At 36.5% G+C, this 26,323-nt stretch overlaps 1 protein-coding gene across 3 annotated transcripts in view; it reads left to right on the forward strand.

Annotated features, from left to right (window-relative positions):
- The window catches only part of FTO (FTO alpha-ketoglutarate dependent dioxygenase), a 265,435-nt gene that overhangs the window by 145,394 nt on the left and 93,718 nt on the right, over positions 1 to 26,323 (forward strand). For 2 of the 3 annotated variants that reach the window (XM_067302597.1, XM_013941059.1), the window contains exon 9: positions 17,501 to 18,844. The exons of the other annotated variant lie outside the window; for it this stretch is intronic. In XM_067302597.1, coding sequence (XP_067158698.1) covers positions 17,501 to 17,705 — 205 coding nt within the window. In that variant the 3' untranslated portion in view covers positions 17,706 to 18,844. Of the gene's footprint in view, positions 1 to 17,500; positions 18,845 to 26,323 lie in introns of those variants that run through there. 3 annotated transcript variants of the gene reach the window in all.

Raw genomic sequence — 26,323 nt, forward strand, 5'->3', positions numbered from 1 at the left:
TCTCTCTACAGAAGTATATCTATACAGTAATCACTTCACTTTTCTGTCCTTTTTCTGAGCAACTTAGCAGACTGAGATCTATAAGCTGCTCTCTTGGGTTCAAGAAGCTGCGTGCACCTAATGTGATGTTAGCTTGGGGCTCTACACCACCTTCCGTTGTGTACTTTAGGCCTGTACTTCCAGTATTGTTTCTCCTAATGTTTAAAATCTGAAAGTGATCAGCAAGCCAAAAGATCTCATCCTGCTCTTTGGGAACTCTTGGATATCTAGTTATACTGTTCATTTTAGAAACTTATCCTTAATGGCTAATGATTTATAATGCCTTTTATTCCTAGTGGACTGTGTAAGTTCTTCATTGCCTTCATCAGTAGCTTGTACTTCTTATTTCTTGGCCCAAGAGAAAAAGGTTTGAATATTCCTACTTTTTCTGTACAGCATATTATTAAGCATATAAATACTAGAAGGCCCAATTGTTCATAGGAGCTATATTTCAGCGTCATTTTTATTGCAGCGTAGGAAAGGCAGATGGTTTCTTAGAACACCTAAAAACTCCGCTCTCTCTCTGCCACCCTAGAGGTACTTTCTTTAACTTGTAACACTAAAAGCAAATAATCTGCTTAGAGCCTGCCACTGTAATTCGTTTAGCTAAAAAGATGGATGTGATTTCCAATTTGGATGTGAGTTGGGTGATGATATAACTGATTAATTGTAGCTGGATTAGAGTAGTTTTATTTTCTGTAGAAAGAGGAGGGGAAAAAAAAAACCCAAATGCAGAGTCTGCAGCTGGGTCCTTTCCAAAACTGATCAGTAGTGGAACTATTACATTGCTTCTAAGCAATGCCTGAAAGCTGTACTATTTACTTCCTTTCCCAGAGAATTAGCTAGTGGAAGCCTGCACTCATGGTTCTGCTTTTTGTATCCCTTCCTCCTTTACCTCTGGGTTACCATGGCATCATTTCCTACAGATGTCGACCTGTTCTTTGGGCATGGCATCCCACAACACAGAAAACTTGTGAAGGATGTGCTCTTCAGGACTAGGCAGGAGTATTTCTTTAGCCTGAAGTATCAGTCCCATAATATTTATATAGCCTGTTGAAAATACAAGGTACATAGGTAGAAGTTCCCAGTAGTTGTGCTGTTATAGCTAATTTTCATTCTTCCTTGTTCCAGTGGGCCTGACTCAGCAAGCTGCAATTCTTCCTGCATCTTTAGATCTGTCTTTAATGCAATGAACTGGAAGCTCCAGTTTCAACACTCCAGAATATTTGGAATTTTCATTTGGCATGCGATATCTGTGGAAAATAATTATTCAGATCATGCTGATAAAGCATGACTTATTTATAAGTCTATATATTCTACCTCAGTTCAGCATTATTAAGTAATCACTGAAAAGAAAATATACGAACAAATGGACAACTGAAGATAGGCAAAAATTAACTTACTAGATATTGCTGCTGAATTTATAGTTGATACTCCCACTAATGTTCATCAGAACATCAAACTGAAAGCTTACTACTTTATTTGATTAGCATGTTTTTATGGAGATGGTAGAAGTAACAACAACAAAAAAATGTTCTAAAAGTAGAACTTCAGAGGCTACTTAAGTAACTAGTCTTTATATAGTGTAATATGTGCATGATGTACCAAGACTAATGGAGACAGAGCTGAGTTATATGTCAGGAGCCATTTCCTGACGGTTGTGTGAAGTCTGTTACGTAAGAAAGTTATGCAGATAGCTTGCAGATACAATTTTAGTGGAATCTTTCCATCTGTCTTAACTAAAACTTGAGTTTTTTTCAGACATCAGTTGTGTGATTACTGTTGGATGTGCGCTGTAACTCAGACTACTTGACCTCAAAGGTCTCTGGGTTTATTTGTGTGTGTCCTTTTCAGCTAATTTATGTCCAAAAAACAGCAAAAAATGTTGTTTTCTTCTTGAAATAGGAATTTTTCTTTAAGCCATGCCCAATTTTAATCCTGTTCATCTCAAAGAGCTTGGATGATGTGGCTTTTTCTTTCCTGTTATATTTTTACAAGAGAGATTAGTACTGAACCTGCAAAAGACTCGGCAAAAAGATTTGTGCATGTCTTCCAAAGACTCAGGAGAGACGACCTGCATCTCCAGGAAGGTCTCAGCATCTTCCACCTTGTTATAAAAGTCTCTTAATTCCTTATACCTTTTAATGTTTATGAATTCACATCCACAGTGCAACCTTTGTGCTGCCATTGTGCCCACTGAAGCAGCAGTCTTCCAGTTGAATGAACCTCCGATGTGGTGCTGCACCATCAATTTATTTTGTTGTCTTGCAAAAATACAGGGCAGTAAGTTTAGTGAGGTGTATTCAAATATTTTATTTTGCCCAGTTGATCCAAAATCAGCATTGTGTCATGTAAATCTACAGGTTTTACTCTGTTTTAAGCAGGCAGTGTGGCCAGAACTTCAGGACTTTTCACAGAAATAAAATAATCTACAAATCAGAGCTCGCGGCACTGAGATCCTGGACATCTCTGGCAACAGCCAGAGGTAAAGGAGGGAAAAACATACCATGTCTTTATTTATAAATGTAAAGAAAATATGTATCTGTATAGCTAATACTTCAAACTTCTATACAGTAAGCAACCTTCTGTAAGAAAATTAAAAAAGAAAAACTAAGTAGCGTTCAACTACTGAAGAGAATAAACAGTTATCCACTGGTCATAAATTTACATTTATTTCCTTAATGTTATTCCTGTGTTGTGATAATACTCTTACCACATCCTTCCTCTGTTTCCCCTTTTCCATTCTGTTTCCTTCCTCTCTTCTTCCCCAGGTCTTTAGACACCTATCTGTAGTCCGCAAGAATACATCCTTTGCAACTTAGATCTTTGGTTCAGATACATGAATTTTTACTCTCAAATTCTACGATATCCAATGTGTTTGGGAAAATCCGTATCCATGTATAGTGGGCTTCAGCCCTACACTGCTCCTAGCAGTGCAGCTATCCAGTAAAAATGCATTCCACAGTTGCCATGATGCAACTTTGCAGCAACCCCACCACTGCAGACCATCTGGAGGATTAATCCCACGCTACCCCCATAAGTCTCACGGAGCAAAGTTAACAGTGCTATTAGTTGACTGATAGCCAATGCATACTTCCATGCTTTGGTAGCATATTGTTCTAAGGGCTCTATGCCATGAGAAGTTTGGAAAGAAAAAACACCTGATATTTTGATATTCAGCAGATTCAAGAAGATGGTGTAGGTTGAATTTTTTAGGCGTTTGTGAAAGCAGCCTGAGGTTAAGATGATTTTTTTTTCTTTTTGGTCTCAGTGGTTTTGAAAAGAAAAGTACACGGCACCTTGTTAAAAAATTGGATATTTCCAATGATATATTCTCAAGAACATATTCTCAATATGGTCTAGCAAAATCATCTTTTAGTTGCTAAAGTGTCAATTATGCTTTCTGAAGGCTAGTTTGTATATTATGGTGTCCTCACTGTGTTTTTTTTTAACTGTTGGTCTGCACTTTAACTTGCAACCACAATTGTATTTGATTAAATGTTTTGGGGTAAATGGAATCTACTTCACCAGTGCTAGAAACAAATATATATGGCAAACTTTATCTCATTTTTAGAGGCAATATATGTGTCACACACAGTCCTGTTAACTCTTCACTTGCTCGTCAATATATATTAAAAAAAAAAAAGTCTAAAAGTCCTCTGTTATTTCTTAAACCACATTAAAAAAAGGATCATGCCCCAAGATCCGCAGAAGGAAGCGTTGCTTAATGAAAGTGTCAGGAACACAAGGGAGTTACTACATTACTGTAAAAGGTACTGTGTATGATCCCTTGTGTGACTGCCTAGGTCTACTGGTCTTTGTGTGTGTCTCAAGAGGGAGGTAGAACTGTGGAGTGAAAATATTTTTATAGATATTTATTGCACTGAAAAGCTGAATTTTTTGGCAGATTCTGTAAATGGTCATCTACCTGCAAATTCAGAAGGCCTCTTGGGCTTCTTTCACTCCCCGTATTCCTACAGAGAGGCTGCCACAGAAGGTCCATAGATTTTCAGGTTTGAAAACATAATTCACAGTAGTATCAGAAAAAGAATTTTTAAAGGTATTTTTTGGTTCAAGCAATAAAAAGGAAAGAATGTCTGTGAAGAGGGGAGGCAAGACTTGCGTAAAAGACAATAGGGAAGTGAAAAAGTCATGAAGGAATTCTTATGCTTCCATATTTTGAGAGAGAGAAAAATCAGAATTCTTGAAGTAAAGCAAAAGTGTAGTGAACTTATGCGCATAGAACTTTGGAAAAGAAAAGAAATGCTTCCTTTTTTTCAAAGTTTAGTCAGCAATTACAAGATGGATATTATGGTAGTGTTACTTAGAGGACTTATTTTCTGTCAAAGTAATAATACTGGTAGAACTCTAGTAAAGTTGTATCACTTTGGAGATAGAGTTAATGTCCCTAATGTGGAGACTGTTACAGCAGTATAAAGGTGCCCATAGTTGTATAGTTTATTCATCATCCATGAGAGCAACTTGATTGATGTAAAGCACCTTCATACTGATAAGCATTTTTCTGTGCTAAGGGCAATGTAGAAGCTTATTTATACACTACTGTGTTTACGTAAGTATAGCTTTTTAGTGTGGACACAACCTGAAAGTGTACACGACCCTGTTGCCTCTTAAAAAATCAACCTTTTTTCTCCCTTCAGTATACCACTTATTCAATGGCTAAATAAGGAGTTTTAGCTAGGTCTGTCTGCTGAGGGTGCCACTTTTGACATCCAGCCCTGAAGGATGCACTTCCTTTCCAAGTCAACCAGGAGCAGTATATCGCCAAAATCCAAGGGAAGGGAGTTATTTTGCCTGTGAATTCATGCCAATAGTAACATTACAAAATAAAATGCAAAGCTAACTTCATATATTTCCTAGTCATTTATCTTCATCCAAGAAACCTTGAACCCAGAATATTCTTAGAATGCAACAAATAAAACTATCTAAATTTAGATATCTATTAAAGTAAATAAATTTCTGAGGAGTCATACTTTTTTGTAAATGTTTGTCTTCCATCTTTCAGTACCATCTTCAGGACACCAATTCTGTGCTGTAATTGCGAATGTAGGAAGGAGGCTTTTCAGTGGTTTCATTAAGGTCCAAAATGTATCAGCAGATCCAGATGAAAGGTTGCGTGCACATATATCTATCTAAAGTTTTGTCTTATATGGTCTCTATTTCTAGCATAACAGAAATCCTAAGATAAAAATAACACTATTTCTTCCCGGACTGCACAAGTAGTAGTTTGATGTCACCGTAATCACAGAGGAACCCTTCTTCCCATTTTGGCTTTAGTCATGTTGCTGTCATAGTTTTTGCATCTCTGTGGAGAAGAGAAGGGCAATACTTAACAGCAAACATATGCAGGAATTAATGAATATTTGCAATATTTGCCGATAAACCATGGCAACAATTCTATGATTTTATGGCACTGCAAAGCATCTGATGCTAACTTGTGTTTTGGTAGGCAAATTCCATCCTGTTTTAGAGGTTTCAGAGCTGAAGATTAAAATGTAAGAATAACAGACTTAGTTCTGTACTAAAATAGCAGGATTGTACTTTCTATTAAGCACAATCTTCTGAACTCAGCTGATTTTTTTGAATTGAGGTATTGATGAAAAGTCTTGTGTTCCAAGGAATGTTTCTTGACAGGTTTATACTAAAAGATAGTAACTTTAACCCTTGGCTTAAATGCTATGTACTCTGACTATAATAATTGATTTTTATAATTCTTTTTTTAAATAAAGTGCTGGAAAGGGAAAAAACATGTAACTAAACTGTGTGCAAGTTGTTATATCTGGGTTCTATCCTGTTGTAAACTTATGTCAATAAGGTTGACTTCTCTGGAACTATTTCCAAGAGATAAATTTAACCTCATTCATAAAGCATTAAGATTTATTGTTTGTAGCATATCCTTGTTGGTTTGTATAGTATGCAGCAACGCTTAGTTTTGTTCCCAGTAAAGTCAGTGGCAAAAATTCTTTGACTCTTTTGGAAGCAGATGGTCCATCATATAAATGTTTAAAGATGGAAAGAAAATAGTAAAATGGAAGGAATATTATTAAATCAGTGGAGCAGATACCTGTTTTAGTAAAAGTGTCACTTATTTTTATATACATATCATATTATACTATTCATCAAATGTGTCTTTGAGAAGGATGCAAGTTTGAAAATGAAATGTAATGATTTGTTAGAATTAGCTAGCTTTATTGACTGGATAGTTACCTTTGTACTTGGGGTAACCTAAATTATATATATTTTTAATATTGTAAGCTATTCTGGAAATATGTGGAAAAAAATGTATTGAATGTCAGCGTCTACCTAATATTTCTAGAAAGTATTGATATATTTGTATATAACAAGGTTTATGAGAAAAATAATCTAAAGTCCTTCTTTCAGAAGGTAACTGACATAATATTTTTTGAATTAGTAGAAAAGAATCTCTGCATTTCCTTAGCACTTCTAATGAGTGATGTTTTATTTTATAGAGCCTAAAAAAGTCATATTGTCTTAGTAAAGACAATATTACCCTTTATTAGCACTTTTGTAAAATTGAATTCTTTGAGTTAAGAAAATACAATGTTTTGCATAATTTAAATATTTTAAGTATAACCATCTGCTTCAAATAGGACAGGCCAGTATTCTCCATCCCCGAGACTTTGGTCTTAGTAGGTCTGCAAGCTAAAACAGATCTTAGCATAACTTTAGTGCTACTGGTATCCAGAAACACATGTAATGCTGTTAATTCTCATTTTAAAATTCTGTTGCTTTAAATCTCCAGTTCTCGGATTTCGTCTGGGTAAATAAAGCTCCTCCTGCAAGCCAGCCAGGAAAACATATGATACCATTTGCGATTGCAGAATGCAGCATGCTGTTCTTCTGTAATTATAATGGCCTGAGCAGTGTGGGGTTGGTTAGCCTTCCTTAGCCATCATTAATCTAGCGAGCCTTAGTTAGAGTGGCCCATCTTGGAGAACAGCGGTCCTTGGCGCGAGGCACCTTGGGCCGCGGGGCTGTGCTGAGCGGGGAGAGCCTTGTTTGTTCCGTGCTGCTGCTCCCGTCCCCCAGGAGGCTGCCGAGAGGCTTTTTCCTTGCCTTGATTGCTGCTTGCCCTCTGCCTCCTTCTCTAGCTTGTCCCTTTATTTCTCCTTGTTGTGAAAGTTTCTTTCTGTGTGACTGGGAGTCTGTTTAGCAGACCATATTGCAAGTGAAGGTGCATCGTTTGTTGCCTGATTTTGGCAACGCTGGGCAGTCAGCTGGGATGTAATTAAGACTCTGAGAACAGGCTGTCTTCTCCACAGGAAGGGCATGTTAGATGTTGCTGGGATTTGGGGCTGTCAGTTTGGCCAAGGCTGGAAACAGAGCTAGGGACAGTGATCTTTTCTTTCATTTATAATCCCTTTATGTACAGTGTATGCACTTGGCAAAGTTTACGTATAACCTAGTGGCTGGAGCTTGCAAGCCAATGCGGCTAAATTAGCATATGTTACATGTATATTTTAGTAATATTTTAAAGCAAGTGCAAATTTCCAAAGTGAATTATGCATGTATGACAGAAATAGGATTGTGTTGCATTGGGTGTCAAATCCCACAACTTTTTGTCAAGACCATGGATTTTACATTAAAAAGGCAGAGAGACTAAACGAGGTAAAACAGTTTTAATTTTTAACAGTTTGGTCCAGCCCAAGGAACCGCTCTCTGACAGTTATAACTGACATTTGAATAATTGGATTAATTCAGAGAGGGGCAAATCCTGTATTGGTGGCTGTGCTTGTTCTATATGTTGGGTTTTTTGGTTTTTTTTTAATATACTTAGGAATGGAGCAGAATGGTTTAATTATTTAGAGGGCACTTCGTGCAGTATAAAATACTGTTATTCTAAAACTTTGGTCTACAATGAAGGAGGAAAGATATTTGTATTATTCCATTTTTTTACATATAGAGGCTTAAAAAAATTATGGAACTTATTGTTTTGTGCTTTTGAAATGAATGTAAACAAACCAGGAGAGATGGAACTTATCATTTGTGGCCCAAAGCACCAGAAATGGAGATAAGAATGATTCAGTCAACTATATTCTGATGTTTTCTACAGAAGTGTAAACTTGTAAACTCCCGGTAATAATCACATTACTTTGCAGTTGCAGAGTATTCAATTAATGCTATTGCGTGCAGTATCTCTTCCAGTTTTCTTAAACCAGTATTAAACTTTTTTTTATTCAGACTTTTGATCTTTCCATGAGAATATTTTAAAAAGTAAATGGTTTTACTGTGCTGAAAGCCAAGGGTAGGAAGGCTAACTATTGTCAGAGAGAGTTTAGAATACTGGTTTGCTTCTGACTGTTTTACCCAGCAGAACATTAATAGTATTGACACTCAAGCAAAAAGTGTTGATTCACTGCTTATGATATTAACACTCTGTAAGAGAAGCATGAAACATGCCTGTGAAATGCCACGTGCATGTGTGGCTGCATATATGATTTAAGACAAGGAAAAATGCTTTTAAAGGTGTTACAAAATTTACTTTGGTTTTATTAGTGTATTGAATGTCGCAAAGGAAGCAAATTACCTCTTTCCTAAGCATTACTGCCTGCCATATTGCGCTTACATATTACATCATCAGAAATTCTGGTAGCTTAATCCTGTTTCCAAAATGAAAGTCAGCAGTGCCTGATTCTGCCAATATAGATGGCAAGGAAACATATTCTTTAAGTTAGTTTTGTACATTTTAGTCCTGAAGAGCTTCTGTACATTCCTGACATGCTTTATCATTTGCTTTGCAAACAGGGCAGTCAAGCTTTCTTGTGTCCAGACTAGCATTCCTGTGGGAATTCTCAAAGCCTTTTAAAATTATGGGGGGTTTTTTGTTTTCTTTTCTTTTTTTCTGGGGCAGTCTAAGTAAATCCCAGGAGTGAAGTTGCCATCTGTCCTCTATATTAAAAGAATCTCCTATATTATATACCTGATGTTCTTGTCCCAGAGATAAATGTTGATAATTAAAAGGACAGCATTTGTCCTTTATTCTGAATAAAAATTCTTTCCAAGCTTATGAATAATTTTTAGGTTCTTTAAACCAAAAAATTCTCCAGCCTGTGTGACATGTTGCTTGTTTTTTTGTTTGTTTTTCATACCAGAGTTTTGGTAACTATTGGCGAGTATATTAGCTAGTTAATAATCTAAACATGTGCGTGTATGATTTAAGTTAGGCTGAACACCTACTGTACAGTAGTAGATAAATTATTATCATCAATAAGTGTTGTGGTGGAGAGGAGGAAAGACAGCGGGTTGAGCGTGGGAGATTCACTTGAGCCAGGCACCTATTTTGAGATTGTTTCCATCATAAAAATTGCAAGTTAGAGACTCCACCTTCCCCCTTCAAGGAAGCAATCTATTTCATTGTGCAAACTTTCTTTCTCAGCAAACATTTGCCCAGGAACAATACTGCATCTTTACACTTCAGCTGTAGCTCACTAGTGTCCTTAGTTGCTGCCAACGATCCCTCTGTTCAGTGAATATCATAATGCGTGTACGTTCTGCGTACAAACTACTTACATTCTGAACAGTATAATTAGGCAATTCAAGGATAATAATTTAAAAGTGCTGTCCTTGCATGTGGTTTTAATACAATAATGTGAAGAAGAACGTTTCTGTCAATAAGAGGAAAAAAGGGTGTTGAAGTGCAATAGTCCATGGTGCTGTCCTCCATGCCTCCATAGTAAGTAGGACCGTGCCAGGTACGACCAAAGACCAGTCCAGCTCAGTATCATACAAAGCTGGACAACAGCAGATACCAAAAGAAGGAAATACGAATACAAGAAGTATATAGTGGTTTTTCTCTTTGGATATTGATCTAGCTCCAGTGATATGAGGCTAACAATTTATGTTGCAAAGGCAGTATCTGTGTATTTAATGGTCCTCAATAGATATTTTTTTCTCAGTGAATTTCTGCATTCACTTTAACTCATATAGACTTTTATTATCCTCAATATTCTGTTGTGAGCAGTTGCACTACTTAATAAGTTTCTATAAAAAGGTATCTGCTTTGGATTGCTTGTTTCTTATGTTAGGAAACAGTGAAAAGTCATTCCCTAGTCTTTCATTCTCTAATGATTCTGTGGAGTTCCGTCACATCTCCCCTTTGTGATCACTTTTCTAGCCTGAACAGTCTTACTCTATTTAATCATTCTTCTTAAAGACTCCTTTCCTTATATTTGATCATACTGATTGCTCTTCTTTATGTCCTTCTTAAGTAGTGTCTCTATTTTGGCGTGAAAAAACAAAACTTTTTTGTTCTTCTTGTTCTGGCATCTAACCATATGGAAATACCACCGTGTGCATGTAAATGATTTTTTGCTTCTAATTTGTCTATAAGAACCCAGGTTGTTTTTTTTTTGTGAAGTGAAATGTAGGAATTATCATAAACATGTTAATAATTATTTTCATAACTTACTAAACATCTAGCATCTTCAGACATATTATTTCTTCTTATAATTGTGTATGTCATTAAGAATAGAAGGTGGAAGTAAAGCCAGAGCAGAGTTTATCTATCTGTCTTGGAAAAAACCCACAAACATTTGTCATCTGTTTTTTATGTTTCTGATATTTTCTAGATTTCAGATGTTGTACATCAGAATGTACATGTAAAGGAACTTCACAAGCGTATGTTCTAAACTTAGTTTATAATCTGCCTGGAATACCTTGGATATAGAAAAATAGTGAATAAATTAATTTCAGTATATGAAACAAGAGTCTTCCTTATATATAGTCCATTGAAAAGGTATATTATCTTAATTTTTAGTTTTATTTTAGAAGACTTGTTTGGATATAGTGACTATCATTTCATTTTAGTGCCAGACTATCTTTAGTTTCATCAAGTCAACTATTGTTAAGATAATTATCTTGTTTTAGCAACTAAAGATTTCTTTTCAGAAAACTTCTTTGTTCTTTGAATGATTTACTAAAAATTTTAGTGATTTATAAAATATGGAGGTCTATTAACATTCATTGGAGCTTTCTTATTTGCTGTGGTGGTATTGTATATCCAGTTACTAAGTTTTAAGTTAATCACTTAATGTTTTGTATGAAGACACGATATGGTCCTTAATGGTATAATAATAATCAAACATATTGCTGCTTATGGATCCAGCTACTCAAAAGAAAAGTGGTCGACAGACAGTATGTATAAAAATTGCATATTCCTGTGCCAGCCTGCACCACCTTTATGTAGGTAGGGCAACAAGAAAGAAAACTAACTTACTGAAGTAACAGGGGAAGTTGCAAACACTGTGCAGCATAATTCAAGCTGGATGTTGGACAGGGCATGGGGGGCTGTGAAAAGCTCCATGGGTTCTTTAAAGACATTGGGATGTGATTTCTTTTGTTAGGCCAAATCTTTGGTGATTTGGGGCAGTACAAATGAAGGGTGGTCTGGCACATGTCATTGAATAGAAATGCCTTAAAATTACTCTGCATGATTGGTATGATTTTAAACCTGAGTTGTCTTCTCAGAAATTTTGTGTTTCAGAGCTGATTGCATTATTCCTTTTCTGAGCTTAGGAGAGACGAAGAACGATTGTAATTAGTTTTCACTCGTTCAAGTTAGGTATCTTCATTTATAACTGTGTGTGCCCTCTGGTGGTACGGTGCAGCCATAAATCTAGGGATCCGGATGGCTCACTGGTATCCCCTCGCTCTTTTTTCTGGTCATGTTTAAGCAATGATAAAACCCTTGATGGAACGTTATAGGAAAAAAGGGAAGAGTGTGTATGCTGAGTTACTTCAGGGGTGTTTGCCCCTCTCGACCAAGTATCCTTCAGTTCAGTACCTGGTGGCCCTCTAAACTTATTTTAGAAGTTCTTCTAGACACCCAAGTTTGAGACTGATTTTGAATACTATGGTTTTGAAATTTTACATGCTGGCTCCCAGGATAGAAAATTTATCAGTAATGGTCTTGCATTTCTTTGTGCCTGACTTTGGTTTCTTCTGTACCCAACTTCTGCCCTCTGCTGCCAGGGTATGGAGACAAGTTTTGAAAAGGAGACTAGTAATAAGTGGACTGATTTCTGGAAGGGCTCAGATGGAAAAGCCCTTCAAGTCTTCAAGATCAAGTCTTAATGTTTGTGTGGATTTCCCTGTCAGTGAAAATGTTATGAGGTCAATTCCTTTCTGTGATATGAAAAGTTTAGGAGGGAAATAATCCAGTTTATACATGGAAATTGAAAAGAGCTTATGTGTAAAGTTTAATGAAATCCACTGCCAAAAAACTGAATATGTATATGAAAAAATATATATATATGGCAGTAATTTGTGGATGAAGACACAAATAAATATACAGAGAAATTATCATTTAATAAAAAAAGATGTATGTGACAGATGGGATGTGCGTTTTAGAAGATGCTGCAAACAATTGCGTAAAAATACGATGAACTGAAATACAGGATGCGCCTATAGGATACAGCAAGGCACACTTGATAATTGCATAGCAGGTTCGTTTTCAAAGATGACTGCTGCCTAGCAATTCTGGGTGCTATGAGTTTGTAACTGAAGTTATGTGTACAAGAGGCATGTATTAGATAGCGATAAATGGATCATTTCAAATGTCATTCTTCAGCGTCTTAGAGTTGCTTGGTAGAATTTTGATATGCAGTTGTTGGTTAGTGCATATACAGTAACAATCCCTAATGATGAAGTAATCTTCCAAAGTGTATACAGAATTTTTAGTCTCTTTCTTCTTAAAATCATCCTTTGCAGATTTCTCGTATACAATATGCATAGCAGAATGTAGAGTCATGTCTAACTCATTACAGAAAACTTTATCAAGAATTCCTGTTCTCCAGTAGCTGCTAATGCATAAGATTTTCTTACCATAACATTTTCCTTTTATTAGTATTGATTAAACTATAAAGGGTTTCATTGCTGTTAATAGGGGGCACGTTTTAAATTTTAGATCATTAACATTTAAATAGATTTTAATTGTTAAATATAACAAATTTATGCAGGTAAAGATTCAATTGCTTCAATTAATTTACATTTATACGTTCAGAGATCTTTGGCTAAGGCTAGTCTCATAAAACTTTAAGGGTCCCACAAGGAGTTCTCCATACTTTTATTCTTTCTGTTTTATCTCTGCTACTTTCTGCATATTATGTCTTTGAAACGGCTAGAATTTTATCCAAATGGCACTTAATAAAATAACATTTCTTTTGGCCTTTTAGGCAGAGGTTTGTTTCAAGAGATATATATAAAGAAACAAGTGAAATTTAGAAGTGTGTGAATGAATTCTAAATTTTCTTTTGAGTTTGGAGATTAATCATCCTCTCCATTATGCACATATAGGAGAAATAAGGCGTAACCTATTTGGAGGAACATGCAATTTGGGCAAAGAAACAATTCCTGGGAATACTCTTCCATCCCCACAGGTTCCAGAAGCCCAAATGAAAACAGGTAGTTCGTCTGATATCTTATCTCCTCCTACAGAGGAAAATTCAGAAAGAATTTATTCTCATATACTCCTTGATATGGGTCTGGCTTTCCTCTGAAAGTATATTATCTTGGATATAGCCTGTGTGTGTGTATGTGTATATATACGTACACAAAAGTGTATGGATATGTAGGGTAAGTTTCTAACAGCTCGGTAGAAAGCTACCTGTGTTACTTAAATTAGTAAGTTAGCACTAACTTGTATGATATCAAGGTAAAATGTAGTACAGAGTAAGGAGAAGAGAGATGGAGGGGGGGAGTATCTCTGGCTCCACTATGATGAGGAAGAATATGTTTAAAATATTAAAGTTCACGGAGGAGGGAGACAAATTTCTTAATTTCCTTAAAACACCCTGGTCAGTGCATAATTGTATATGTGTACTCCCAAATAAATTGCTAGAGAAAATCTGCATACATGTAACATTTCTGTATGTTACCATATGTTCATCACGTGCTGTGAACTAGTTTTCTGAATTTCTTAACCCAACATGCAAAAACAGAGATTCACGGGATTGTAGAGGATGGATCAGGCATTGAAAGTTTTTAAGTTGAGAAGAAATTCACAAAGAGATGTCAGGGATCTGAAGCAAGTTTCATCGGGGTGTCAAATCAGTGGCCTGCAAGGGGTTTAGCATGTTGGAAAGGAAAAGGTTGTAGTCACCATATGAAGGATTAGGTCCTCCATGAGAAGAGACGAGTGGGCCAAGAACGGCTCATGGGAGGAGAAGGAACTGCTAGAGGACACATGGAAAGGAAGAGCAGATGAGTCTTAAAAGCTCAGGCGCAAACAGATTTCAGGAATTGTGGACACAGAAAGATTAAAGGCAGCAGAGATGTAAAGGAGAATGGAAATGGGTGAGAATCTAAAAATTTTCAAAGAAAGTTTTAAAACATTTTGTGAAAGTGATTTCTGTGCACCAAAGGTGGACCAAGCCAAGCTGAGGCGATCAGAAAGGAATTTGAGAGGAATTTGAAACAACAGTAGTTAACACACATTCAATGGATGCTGGAATGAGAAAAGCTGAAATAATGGTTAAAGAGGAAGTTGAGATCTAAAATGTTGGGTGCGTTTCTCATGACAATAAATATCAATATTTTAGGAGGGCTTTGCCAGTAAGGAGTGAAAAGTTAAGTGAAAGAAAAAAGAAGGAAAGATGGAAGAGTCAGGGGTGAGGTTAGTAGTTAGCACAAAATATGATCAAAATGACACACTACTAGAATATACTGACCATTATGGAACAAAAACGTATGCATTTCTTGAGGATAACTTGACTTGTTCTTGTGTTATGAAAGGCAACTTGTGTCAGGAGTTGGAGTCTTTTTCTTGATAGTGATTTATCCTGTCAGCCAGTATTGATTTTGACTGTGAAAGGGAATACAGCAAAAATGGCAGCTGCACTCTGACGGCACTCACCAGTTGCTGGGTGGCGGGCTGCTGTGCAGAGCTGTTGGCTTCCGTGATCACCGCGTTTAGAAGTGTAATTATCATTGGTAGGAAGAGAAAATCTCGCTTGAAAGTTTGATGAACTGGTAACAGAAAAAACCCTAGTTTCTTCACCAGGTCCGTTTCCTGACTTTGTTACAGTAGTTCTTCTGTAGGAAAAAACAAATGGACAAACAAAGCTACAGAACCATATATTAATATGTATAGAGGAAACTGAGCTAGGCTTGAAAGTGATGCAAATTATCTCCAAACATAAAAACCGCAAGAATTCAAAAAAAGGATATTTCCCCCATAGAGTATTAAAAAAATCATTTTCTAGTGTTTGAGTGAAGCATTTGCATTTCCATGTTTATGCTTCTACATCTGTCCGTCAGCAAGTGTGCACGTGATTTTATGCCTTTGATTCTGAGTTTAAGACAAGAAAAGACAGTCTGATTTCCAAGAGGGAAAATCTTTCACGTTACAGCATTGTGTTAGTCTTGGATTTTTGTTAATGTAAAAATAAGAATATTTACTGGTGAGGGACTGAGATCTACCCATAAAATATCTATGAAGGAAATAAGTATTTTAAAATGCAAGCACTAAAGTTGTATTGGCATTTCAAAATAGGGTCAGAGGCTTGTTCTTCCATTAGAAATGTCAGTGTTCTAATGCATATTACTGCAAACACTGAACCTTTCACGATAAAGTAACTACTGTGTTGCTTTTTCCAATTGAAAAAAACACACAGAGTTCTTTTTTATTTAAAAAGATCACAAGATTTCTATAAATGGTAATAGAGGGCTTCAGTATTAAGAGAAAATGGAAGTTTTTTGGAAAGGTGATTTATTCTATCTGGATGGCACAGAGGACACCGCCAGAATAACATCTGCTTGGCAAGTTAATTCATGTATATTTTAATGAAGATAGTTTCTGTAAAATGAGCAGAGAAGAAGCACTGCTTCTGCAAGATAAATGTATCTTTTCTTCAGTTGATCCATGTCTAATAACAAAAAATGTAAGAATGCACTTCAATCTGTATGTATATAGCCTTAGTGCACAAAGGGAAGAGGTGTGCAACATGATGTATTTGGAAGCCAGGAGTTTCTGCAATCTCAGCAGCCTGCTATCATCAGCTAAGGCTCCTTTTGTTCTAGAGAGCATAACATAAAAGCTACAGAAACTATTACTTCAAAACCTTTTTGCGCCTGATATCGGTGATGCTATATGATCTGCCTTTTTAGTAGTCCTATTTCCTTCTGGCGTACAGTGGCAACAGGGAGTACTTAGATCTACTTCTTGGATTTGCATATTCCCCAATATTAGTTTGTGCCTTAACAGCAGAATATGACTTTTGGTTTCAAGGCCATTGATTTTCATGCAGAATTAAGAATCAAAGTGTATATTATGCACTAAGGAATTGTCTGTATGTTTAAAATCTCTGGTAGTGATGTCTGGATACATAAAAGCGAGAAAAGAGTAGATTATAACACAAAAGAAAGAATCTAGGTTGTGAAGACCCTACACAGGGATTTCACCCGTGTCCAGTACCTGAGCTTGACAAACTGAATACCTGTAATTAAGTGCTGAGCAATCTCAACTTCTGTTGACTTGGCTGAGAACCGAAGTTGTTTCAGATCTGTCCCCTATCACATTAACGCCCCCCAAATTTCTGCTGCAAAGTACACTAGAGTTTGTGTAAATGGGGGTGGGGGGGTGAATAGCTTGTGCTCTTCCCTCAGCTTGTTCTACGGCCTTCAGAACTGCTGGTAGATTAAACACATGTTCAGCTATGTCATTCCTTATAATTCACAATTAAAATTCCAAGAAAATAAGGAGAGAACAAGAGATGTGATTTAGCAGGGAGTGGCCTCCTGAAGTTAAACTGGAAGTTTAGATGCTGTTATTGTGCTCAGGGTCAGTAAAACAATCTCGTAGAAAAAGTAAGTCTTGGACTTTGTGGAACTTGGAAGTTTTGTAGAAATTATTTTTAAGCCAATAATGACTCTAGAGAATATATGTATATGCATATGCAAAGCAAACTGTTTGAGATGTGAAAACCGATGTTTTTCTTTCTAAAATGTTATAGGAGGAATTGTTAGGGCCTATCAGATTAGGAAAATGAAGAATCATAAAATCAGGTATTGTATAACTGGTTATCTAAGAGACCACTAAAGAGAATTAAGACCTCAGGAAAACTGAAAATATTGTGAATTTGAACATTTTAATAATTTCCTTGGTGCTAAAGAGCTGCTACCTTTATCATATTTGGGTTCACTTCACTGTGCATATGAGGCATATGTGTGAATGTCATTGTTTTTTCTTTTTTCAGCCAAGCAGGAAGTGTACACCTTTCTTGTCCCAATGTGTTTTAAAGAGGGTAAAGTTTAATTCATGTCAGTCATTTATGAATGGCCTCCAGACACTGAAGGCATCAGTTTAACTTGAATGTTTGCATCCACATTATTCTGAACAATTAGTCGATAATATCCTTGGCTGTTTATTTAATTTAAAAATAATTTGTTAGAAAATATTGACATGCTTTTGCATGTTCCTCCAAAGCTCTTCTCATCAGCTTGATGAACCTTCACAAGTCACACACAGCTTACCAAGTAAACAGAAATGTAATAGCATACAAAGAACGGACTCCTGCAGACTGTGGATGTACACACAAGAACTACACATTGGCTGCTTCATGTTAGTGGATATAAATTTCAGCATCTTGTATCCGCCTACACAAGCCTGTACAATTGGCTTGAAAAGGTAAGCGTGTGGAAGACAAACTCAATAAAATGCAAAAACTGAACAAACATAGAAAAGTGTCCAGGCAATTAAAAGACGGGATTCACTGCAGATAAAAATGTATGATTACTTTTCCCCTAAAGTGGTACTCTAATAGAAAGTTATGGCCACTTGCATGAAATGGAGACATTCATACAAAATGTTACCACTATCTTAAGTTCCTTAAGTGTCAGCAGAAATACAGATTCCTGCATTTGTACATGTTCTTTCTGACTATTCACATACATTTAAATATGCCTTACCAGTGCAAGTCACAGTTTTGTAATCATGTCCAGGCTTTGATATTTTAGCCCTCTCTGTTAAATACATTATAATGAAAATTAGATTTATTTTCCTTTTTTTTAAAGACTCAAGAGAGTTAATTCTAGTCTTTCCACTGTACTCACTATATTTTGATTAGTCCTCCAAATTTACCTCTAATGAACCTGTGTTTGCACAGGGGGAAAGAGAAATAAATATGGTGTATCTTCTTTAGATTGCAATTCTCTGCTAAAAATAAAAAAGCATGCTCTGATTGCGCTGTTAGGACCTGATTCCTGAGTCCAGCCAGTCCAGACAGGTCTGCCTACAACTATAATCAAGTTGATTGTATTGCATTGGTATTCTAATTTCCAATTTGGGATTTTGCTACATAATCTCTAGTAGAGTATATCTAATCTTTATGAGACCCAAAGTCTTTGTATAAACTCTCTAGATTTCCCTCCATGTGTCTCTGCTAAACTGAGATGTGTCTTCTGGCTGAGTTGTAGAGACATTAAATTACTGAGTAAATCAATACAGCGTTGTTATGTCACTGTATCTTTTTCAAAGACCAGCTCAAATTTTGTATTCTGTAGCTTTGATCCCTTTCATTTAATTCTAAGTACACTTGTTATTATAGTAACTGTTGTTTGTATGTTATTTTAGCTTTTTACTTAAGTAGCTATTTAGCAATTTAAATGAAAATGTAATTAGGTTACATCTGTTTTACATGCATGTAATACCACGCAGATGTAAACTTATATTAAAGCCATATTTTCTTTTTGGCAAAAAGACATAAGAATAAAATTGTAGCAATCATGCAATACGTCTTTTTTTTAATAGTGTACACAAGATGTATTCCAGTGTTTATGTTGTGATGGTAACAGCCTTTTCTACTTTTATGAGAGACAACATGGGAAGCTAACTGATACAGCCTTTTATTTTAGTTGTACAAGGACAAGTACACTGTTACACTGGTGTAAATCCGGAGGAACTCCATTGAAGTTAGTTAAAATTCCTTACTAAACTCATCAATTTCAGTAACTTGGTCTTTTCGGAGCCAAATGCCACTCTAAGGCTCTCCTCTGAAATAAAGAATCAATGTGGGTTTACACCGTTATAAATAACAGTAGTATTTGGCTTTCAATAGCTTTATAATAAAGATGAACTTTCTGCTGGACTGATCTTACAAGGTGCTGAGTACCCTCAGCTATCACTGACTAAGATAGTTGTTTTATGCTCTGGCCAGAGAGAGAAGAGGTATGGATGCAATTCCAGCTTTTCCCTGGACTTGTATATAGACCTTAGGAAAGTACTTAAGCATGTACTACTGTGACTGTAATGCAGAATTTCTCCGTTCTTTTTTGACTGTAGGCTCTTCAGGGCTGATTCTTACTCTTAGTTTATATGGTGTCTAACACGATGGTATCAGAATCATGAGTAATGTCTGTTGATACTGGTGTGAGACAAGTAATAAGTGAAATATATAAACAAGCTAGGGTTCCTGGCAGTTCCCTAATGGTGACTAGTATCTTGTTAGACTTGGGAATTTCTTTGGCGTTATCAATTTGTCTGTCGGTAGGCTAAAGCATCAATAAGTTTGTTCTGTAGTGTAGCACGCACTTTTTGCTGGTAAATAACGCCTTGAAACCTGCATTAATAAGGTGAGGCACATCTTGCTCATTTAGGTTTACTTATATAAGCATAAATTCAAAGTAAACAATGTGTTATACCTAGAACAAGAGTGTGTTTTAATAATGTTTTATTGTTTCAATATTTGCTTTTGTTCAATACCTCTGCCTTTTCTGAGAATAATTTTAAAGGAAGTTTAACTGGTTCGCATTTTTCTTCTTTCCTGTGAACATTTAAGGCTTTGATTCTACAACTGTGAGAATAAACAAATGAGACTACTTGGAGACTTTTTTTTTAATTAATTAAGACTAGGAATTATCCATGAAAAATCCACAATCCCAGCCTTGGTTAAAAATTATCATTAATAGTTTTGTAAATATTGATGGTTTCTTTATATATTTGTAAGCATACAGAATTTTTTAAACATGTCAATTTTAAAACACTCCTTCACAGATATTGTGCTTCTACTCCAAGTTCCATCATTTCATAGAATTTATCTTTTGCTTTTGTGTTAACTGAAATGGCTTGGGTAACTTTGCTGCATAAGGTACTCTCCATTTCCTTCTTTATTTTGCCAGAGAAACTGATGGATGCAGAAACTTTTACTTCCCACACACGGAATTAGTCAGTTGATTGGTTGTCTGTTATGTGTGGTTATGCATGTGATATGTATCTAGGATGTTAATATTAACAATGTGGAAAGAAGAAGCACAAGGTTTTTTTTTAAATACTATCAGGCAAACAAAGCTGGGGTGCTGCTTTTTTTTTTTTCCTTCCCCCCTCCTTTCTGCATGGAAATATATGGAAACAAGAGGGGAACGCACCTATCTTGAGTGATATGTGGCTTCTCACTTTTGGGAGATCAGTGCCATTCTCCTGTCCTATAGACTGGGTTGAGGAGGGCTTGCTCTCAAGTTGGTATAGTGATGATATGTATAGATAAATATAGGTGTATAAATACAGAGGTGTGTGTGTGTATATTTAATACCTCTTGAGTTTTAACAATTTCAGCATGCTCCAATGCCACACACACTGTACTTTAAGTAGAACTGTCTCAGTTTCCAGACTGGCACTGCCACAGTATATGTCAGCTTTCTGCAGCTTTCTTGGTATTTGCAGACTGTGTGGGTAAACTTTGCAGAGAATGATTCAGTATTAACTTACATTGCAACTGGCTGTATGATTTATGGTGACTTTAGGTAGGAGCATACTATGTACAATGTATTCTTTCTACTTCTGTCTCCTTCTGGCCAGCCATACCTCCATTTATTGCATGTAAAAATATAAATGCCTGTGGTTGGCAAGGAAAGCCCTCTCAGAGATGTGGTGGTGATGGCTGTAGTTAAGTACTTTGTCCTGGTTCCACAGCTGGTCCACCACTGCTACTCAGTGCTCCTTCCTCTCTTGGCAATGCAATGGAGCATGCTGTTCATTGTCCCTCACCTGGCCTTTTATGCCACTGTGGTGTAATGCTTGTGGTAAATTGTAGTTGAGTTATGATTCAACATTGACTTTGATTACTGTCACCTCTAATTGGTCAAGACAGCTCTCTGATTATTAGTATTTTTTAATACTTTAAAAGTTGTCTTATAAATCAAAGATATGGAACATATTTTATATTCAAAAGATCATGTGCACGGAGGGAGAGAACCTGGCTACGTGATTAATAACAATTATGCAAGCACTTGCATAGCATATAACATCTTTCCATTTATGTTATGACAGGTTTCTTTGCTGAAGAGGTAAATGAGTGTCTGTTATGACTGCCAGAGTCAGGAAAGAGCATTGAAACCTGGACTCAGTATCAGATCATGTTTCACCAACAGAACAAGATTGATTTATTGTGTTACATCAGGGTTAGATGGACCTAGTACTGCTTCACCACATGCTATTTCATTCCCTTGTCTACTAAGTATGCAAGTACAAACAGCTTTAACACAATTCTTTACCTAGAAACAAGCCTGAGGCTTCATCCAAATACTTTTAACATATGAAAATTGAGCTGCTTTGAACTTGTATGTTTTTGATAACTGCTTGGTATGCTTCCTGGAGGATCACCTGTAGGCTTTTCTTTCCAAATCCTAATCCCTTTGATTAAGTGCCAGGACAGATAGCTCTCATTGAATAACTCCAGTCTCATAATTCTTCCTTCATTCAGAGTTGAAAGGGAGCTGCTGAAGCTTCAATAGGTAAATCCTCAGATTTAGTTAAAGCAATTCAGACACTTAGAAACTGAAATTGTTTTGTTCTAAAACAGGGTTCAGATGGGCTGCTGAACATTTACATACCACTAGCTGCCAGAAGCTGTAGGATGGAAAAACAAAACAAATTTTTTAGCAAGTAGGATTAAGAGGAGGAAAACTTTGAGAAGCAGACGTTAAAAGACAACCTGGCATGGAAATTTAGACTCGGGAATAGGAACATAGTTACTTTGCTTGACTGTTCCTGTTTTCTTTTTTTGCAAGCTCAGGCTGCAGTGCAGGGCTGCACATTCCATTCCTTCCTTAGCCCTTCTCTTTAACAGCCACCAAAATATGTGGTGAGGTGGGAGGACCTTTTTTTTTTTTTTTTTTTTTTAATTAAATCTTTACCAATATGCCTGCTGGAAACAAACCAAGTCATGCAAGTCATTTGAAGACGTGGCTTTACCATTAAAACGAAGCCACCTTTGGAATGAATTCTGACAATAGAAGCAGGACACAGCAGTTTTTCAGTTGCAAGCACCCCAAAATCTCAAGGAAAGTCTTCAAAAACTGAGTAGATTAAAAACTATGAAATTAAAATAAAGCCAACCCATCCTAAGTCCAATGATAGTTCCTACTATTCAAATCACTTTCCACAATGACAATAAAGTTTAACTTCTTGGGGTTTTTTTAAGAGGACTAGATTTTCATATCATGATGTGACTCCAGAAACTGCATCTTCAACAAAAGTCTCAGTATCAAGAAAATTGTAATTGAGTTGCAGTTCAGTTACATCAATACAGTTAAGGTTGGAAGTAAAATAGAATGTTATCCAGCTGGAACTGTAAAGGAAAAACAAGGAGGAAGAATGGCATAAACAAGCCAGAGTTTTGGAAGGACACTACTGCTAATTTCTTTGCAGTAATCTTCTTTTGCAGTATTTTTCTTTTGATCTAGAAAATGTTTACGTATGTTAAATAAGGATTTCAGTCTTTTCTTTATGAAAGCTGTTGCTGCAAACAGCATAGCAACCCCTGTTATCTTGAATCAGCAGTGACTCAAGAAGCAGCATATTACCAGATTACCTTACAGAGTCACAAATGCAGAGTTATATACACCTGTGGATGAGGTCATCTGTCTTAATATTGTGAGGCTTTATAAGTCTTAGCTCTGACTTATTATTTGATTCCTTCACTAATTTGATAAATTAATCCAGTAGGTCTTCAAATTATTATTAGGGCTAATGACAGCTTGAGGTTCTTCTGGTTAATAAGATAATAACAACAGTAGTTTGGTTAAATAAACTTTGAAGCAGAAAGCCTGAAGGCCTCTTGTTATTACCTCATTAACAAGAAATACCATTAAGTTATTATTATTATCCTGTAATGGTTCTCTGTCTTATCACTCTTCAACTCTGATCAGCAGGCCTATTTAATGAAATAGTAATAAATTTTAAGAAATTACATGTAGCCAAGCAAGACTAAAAACTAAAAATGAAAACAGAAAGATTTAACATTTGAACATACACTTTTGAAATGGAGAAAGATTCTGCGTGTTCTTACGACAAAGCTTTGGAATGAAAGCAAAGTTTATGACACATTTTATTATACCTGTAAATCTGAAAGCTTAGCTATAGTTTTTAATTTTTATTTTGCCTCTATAACTATTTTTATACCCTTTTTATAGTTGAATGGTCCAAGGTTTAAAATAAGTTCTACTGGGAGTCTATGCCCCATTAGTCTTTTGTAATAAAATGTGAACCTGGCTAAAATAAAACATGATGCCTTAAGAGCAATTAAGAATGGTCTTTTGTAGATAACTGTAACATGAAATACAATCACTGTTTTTATTAATGGATTTGGGAAAAGGAGCTCAATGATTTATAGCAGAGGAGTGGGTTATTTTCCATTTTTATTTTTTTTGTATGTTTCATTCTTCTAAAAACCTTTTAAGACCCCCTGAAATAATCAAATTCTATGTTTAAAATGTGTATCATGTTAACATGAACTTTGGTATCTGTTTTATTTAGGTAGTGCTGTGATATCAGCTAAGAAGGTGTCCTTGTTTTTGCCCTTATTCCAATCCAAAAAAATTCTTGAAGGAAAATCTGGTTGAATGTTTTATAAGAGTGATAAAAAGTAAACGCTGTGCTTTGTACTTTAGAATGGCAGGATTTGTAGGACACAGACATAATCTACTGGGCATTGTCTGAACACAAAGCATAGCATCTCGTTAACTCATAGTTTCTTTAAAACTACGAACACAGTTGACAGATGTTTCTCTAACAGTACAATAATAGTTTCTTTGTGATTATCAGATTAAGCTTCTTGAAGTGTTGAAGCTCTGTGTTTAATATAGCTGGAAATAGAATCTGCTCTGTTAAACTTGGAGAGGTTATAGTTCTTATGTTTGAAACATTAGGCTTCAAGGAGAACTCTCTCCCATTTGGATTTTAATAGTACTTAATATGCTACTTGCAAGCGGAAAGTGTAAATTTGGGGTCAATACAAATAAGGGCAAGGGAAAAGGAAGCAAAAGGAAAAGCTAAAATGACGAGTATCTTTTCTCATTTCCTTGAGAGGGTAAACACTGTCAGTAATATGTCTGATACCTACTCCTTTGGAGGCCCTAGTTTTCCAAAAGGCCTGAAACCACCTTCTGGGTTTCTGCTGACAAATCAGTTAGCTAGCAGGGTTATTGCACGCGTGCCATTTACGTCTCAATATGTGTCTTTGGGGACTTACAAAAACTGAGGCAGCACAGTCTTGGTTGCACAAATTTAGAAGCGTATTTCTAGATTTTGTACTAGTATATTTGTATCTCAAATAAGAAATCAATTAGTATGTGCTAGTAAGCATGAGAAAATGTTTGAATAAAGGTAGTTTATACTGTATTTCAAATCTATTTTTCCGCAGTAGGGCTGATTGCAGCTTTACAAGCCATTGGCACATGAAGAGAAGGGCCACAGCAGTATTCCAGACAGTGTGACCACTGGCATTTAGCGTACGCAGGATCTAGGGAGACAGAATATGTGGCTGGGGAGTGACATGGCTTGCAGCTTGCTCTTCTCCAGGCCAGGTGAGTTAGGAAGCCTACGTCCTAACCGGTAAGACTGAGCTAAAATTCGTGTCCTATATCAACATTTGGAAGAACAATCAAATTCACACTAGCTGAGCTTGTTCTTAACAATTTGTGTGCCTGCGTGTTTTAGTGTAAAAGAAGCTCTTTGTGCTTTGGAAAGGTAATGTCACTGGCCTCATTTTGCCCATGGAAATTGAATACGGGCCGTACTCTGCCAACGGTGAGTTACCTAATGATACTTGCAGTGTAGGCTCACAGAGCCAGAGAAAAGCATACATGGTACAGCAGCACGGTCACTATAGTGCTGCTCTTCGTACGTGAGGTGGTACAGAGGGAACTGGAGTGCTTGGAGTGCCTGTGCTCAGAAAGAAAAACCAAACCAAAAAAGTCTGAAAAGTCCTTTATGGTAGCTGCCCCTTGCGTGGAATGGAAATGGAGTTCAAACATTTTGTGTAGTTTCTTTGATCTGCAAGAAGCAGTTTTCTGTTTAACTGATATGTTTAAAAACTTGAGATATGCAAAAGAGACAGATATAAAAATCAGAGAAAACTTTCAGCCAACTCAATTGCAGTGTGTCAAGTTATCCTTGTAGGTGTCTGAACTTACTTATTGGCTCCAGGAGTGCCAGGAGTGCCAGGGGACAGCCTGCCAGCAGTCCTGTTGGCCCATTTATCTGCCACTAGAAAGGGCAAGTTTTAGGTGAAGCTTCTTCTATGCGAAATATTGTTTCCACTGCTGTGTTGAAATATACAATAAAAATAAATAGCCTGTTGTTTCTGCACTTGTAATAAAATGTATTTGCAAATGAAACAATTTATCTGATTTGCAAGTACATTTGCAAATGTTGTTTTGACAGCCGTCTAGCTTACACCACAAGTTTTGTGGTAGCAATGAATTCTCAGGTTAAAGCTTCTGGCCCAAAAATCAAGGGGTGGTCTTAGCCTTCTTTAAATGCCTGGTCCTAAGTATTATTGAGTAGAGACAAATACTAGCAGACATACACTGTGTTAGCAATATCCTCTGTCTGCTGTAACCGAATCCTTCCCTAGCCAGTGCTGTGCCCTATTTTGGGAATGTGCTGGCTCACAGTACAAAGTGGGAAGTTAGAGTCACCTTGAATTCCAGCAGCTTGACTTTCAGTCCCCAGGGCCTCGGCTCTACATTCAGCGCTAGCTGCTGTTGGCATCGACCCTCGAGTGAGTCAAGCTTCTGGCGTATTGTTAGGCACTGGTCGTTCTTCAAGATAAGATCTGAAATAAATCTCTCTTTGGAAACTTGTACTGTCGTTATAGGCATAAGAATTCAGCCTTCATTTAAAATCAGAAGCATATCAGAGTCACTACCTGTGCCGTTCAGAAACCATTATGTGGAATTATCCAGTGATTCATAGTCTAGAGAGTGGGAGGCTAGGAGATGGATTTTCTTAGCTTAGTCTGCTTCAGCAAGG

The sequence above is a fragment of the Apteryx mantelli genome, chromosome 10 (genome assembly GCF_036417845.1).
Source record: "Apteryx mantelli isolate bAptMan1 chromosome 10, bAptMan1.hap1, whole genome shotgun sequence".
NCBI classification, from domain to species: domain Eukaryota; kingdom Metazoa; phylum Chordata; class Aves; order Apterygiformes; family Apterygidae; genus Apteryx; species Apteryx mantelli.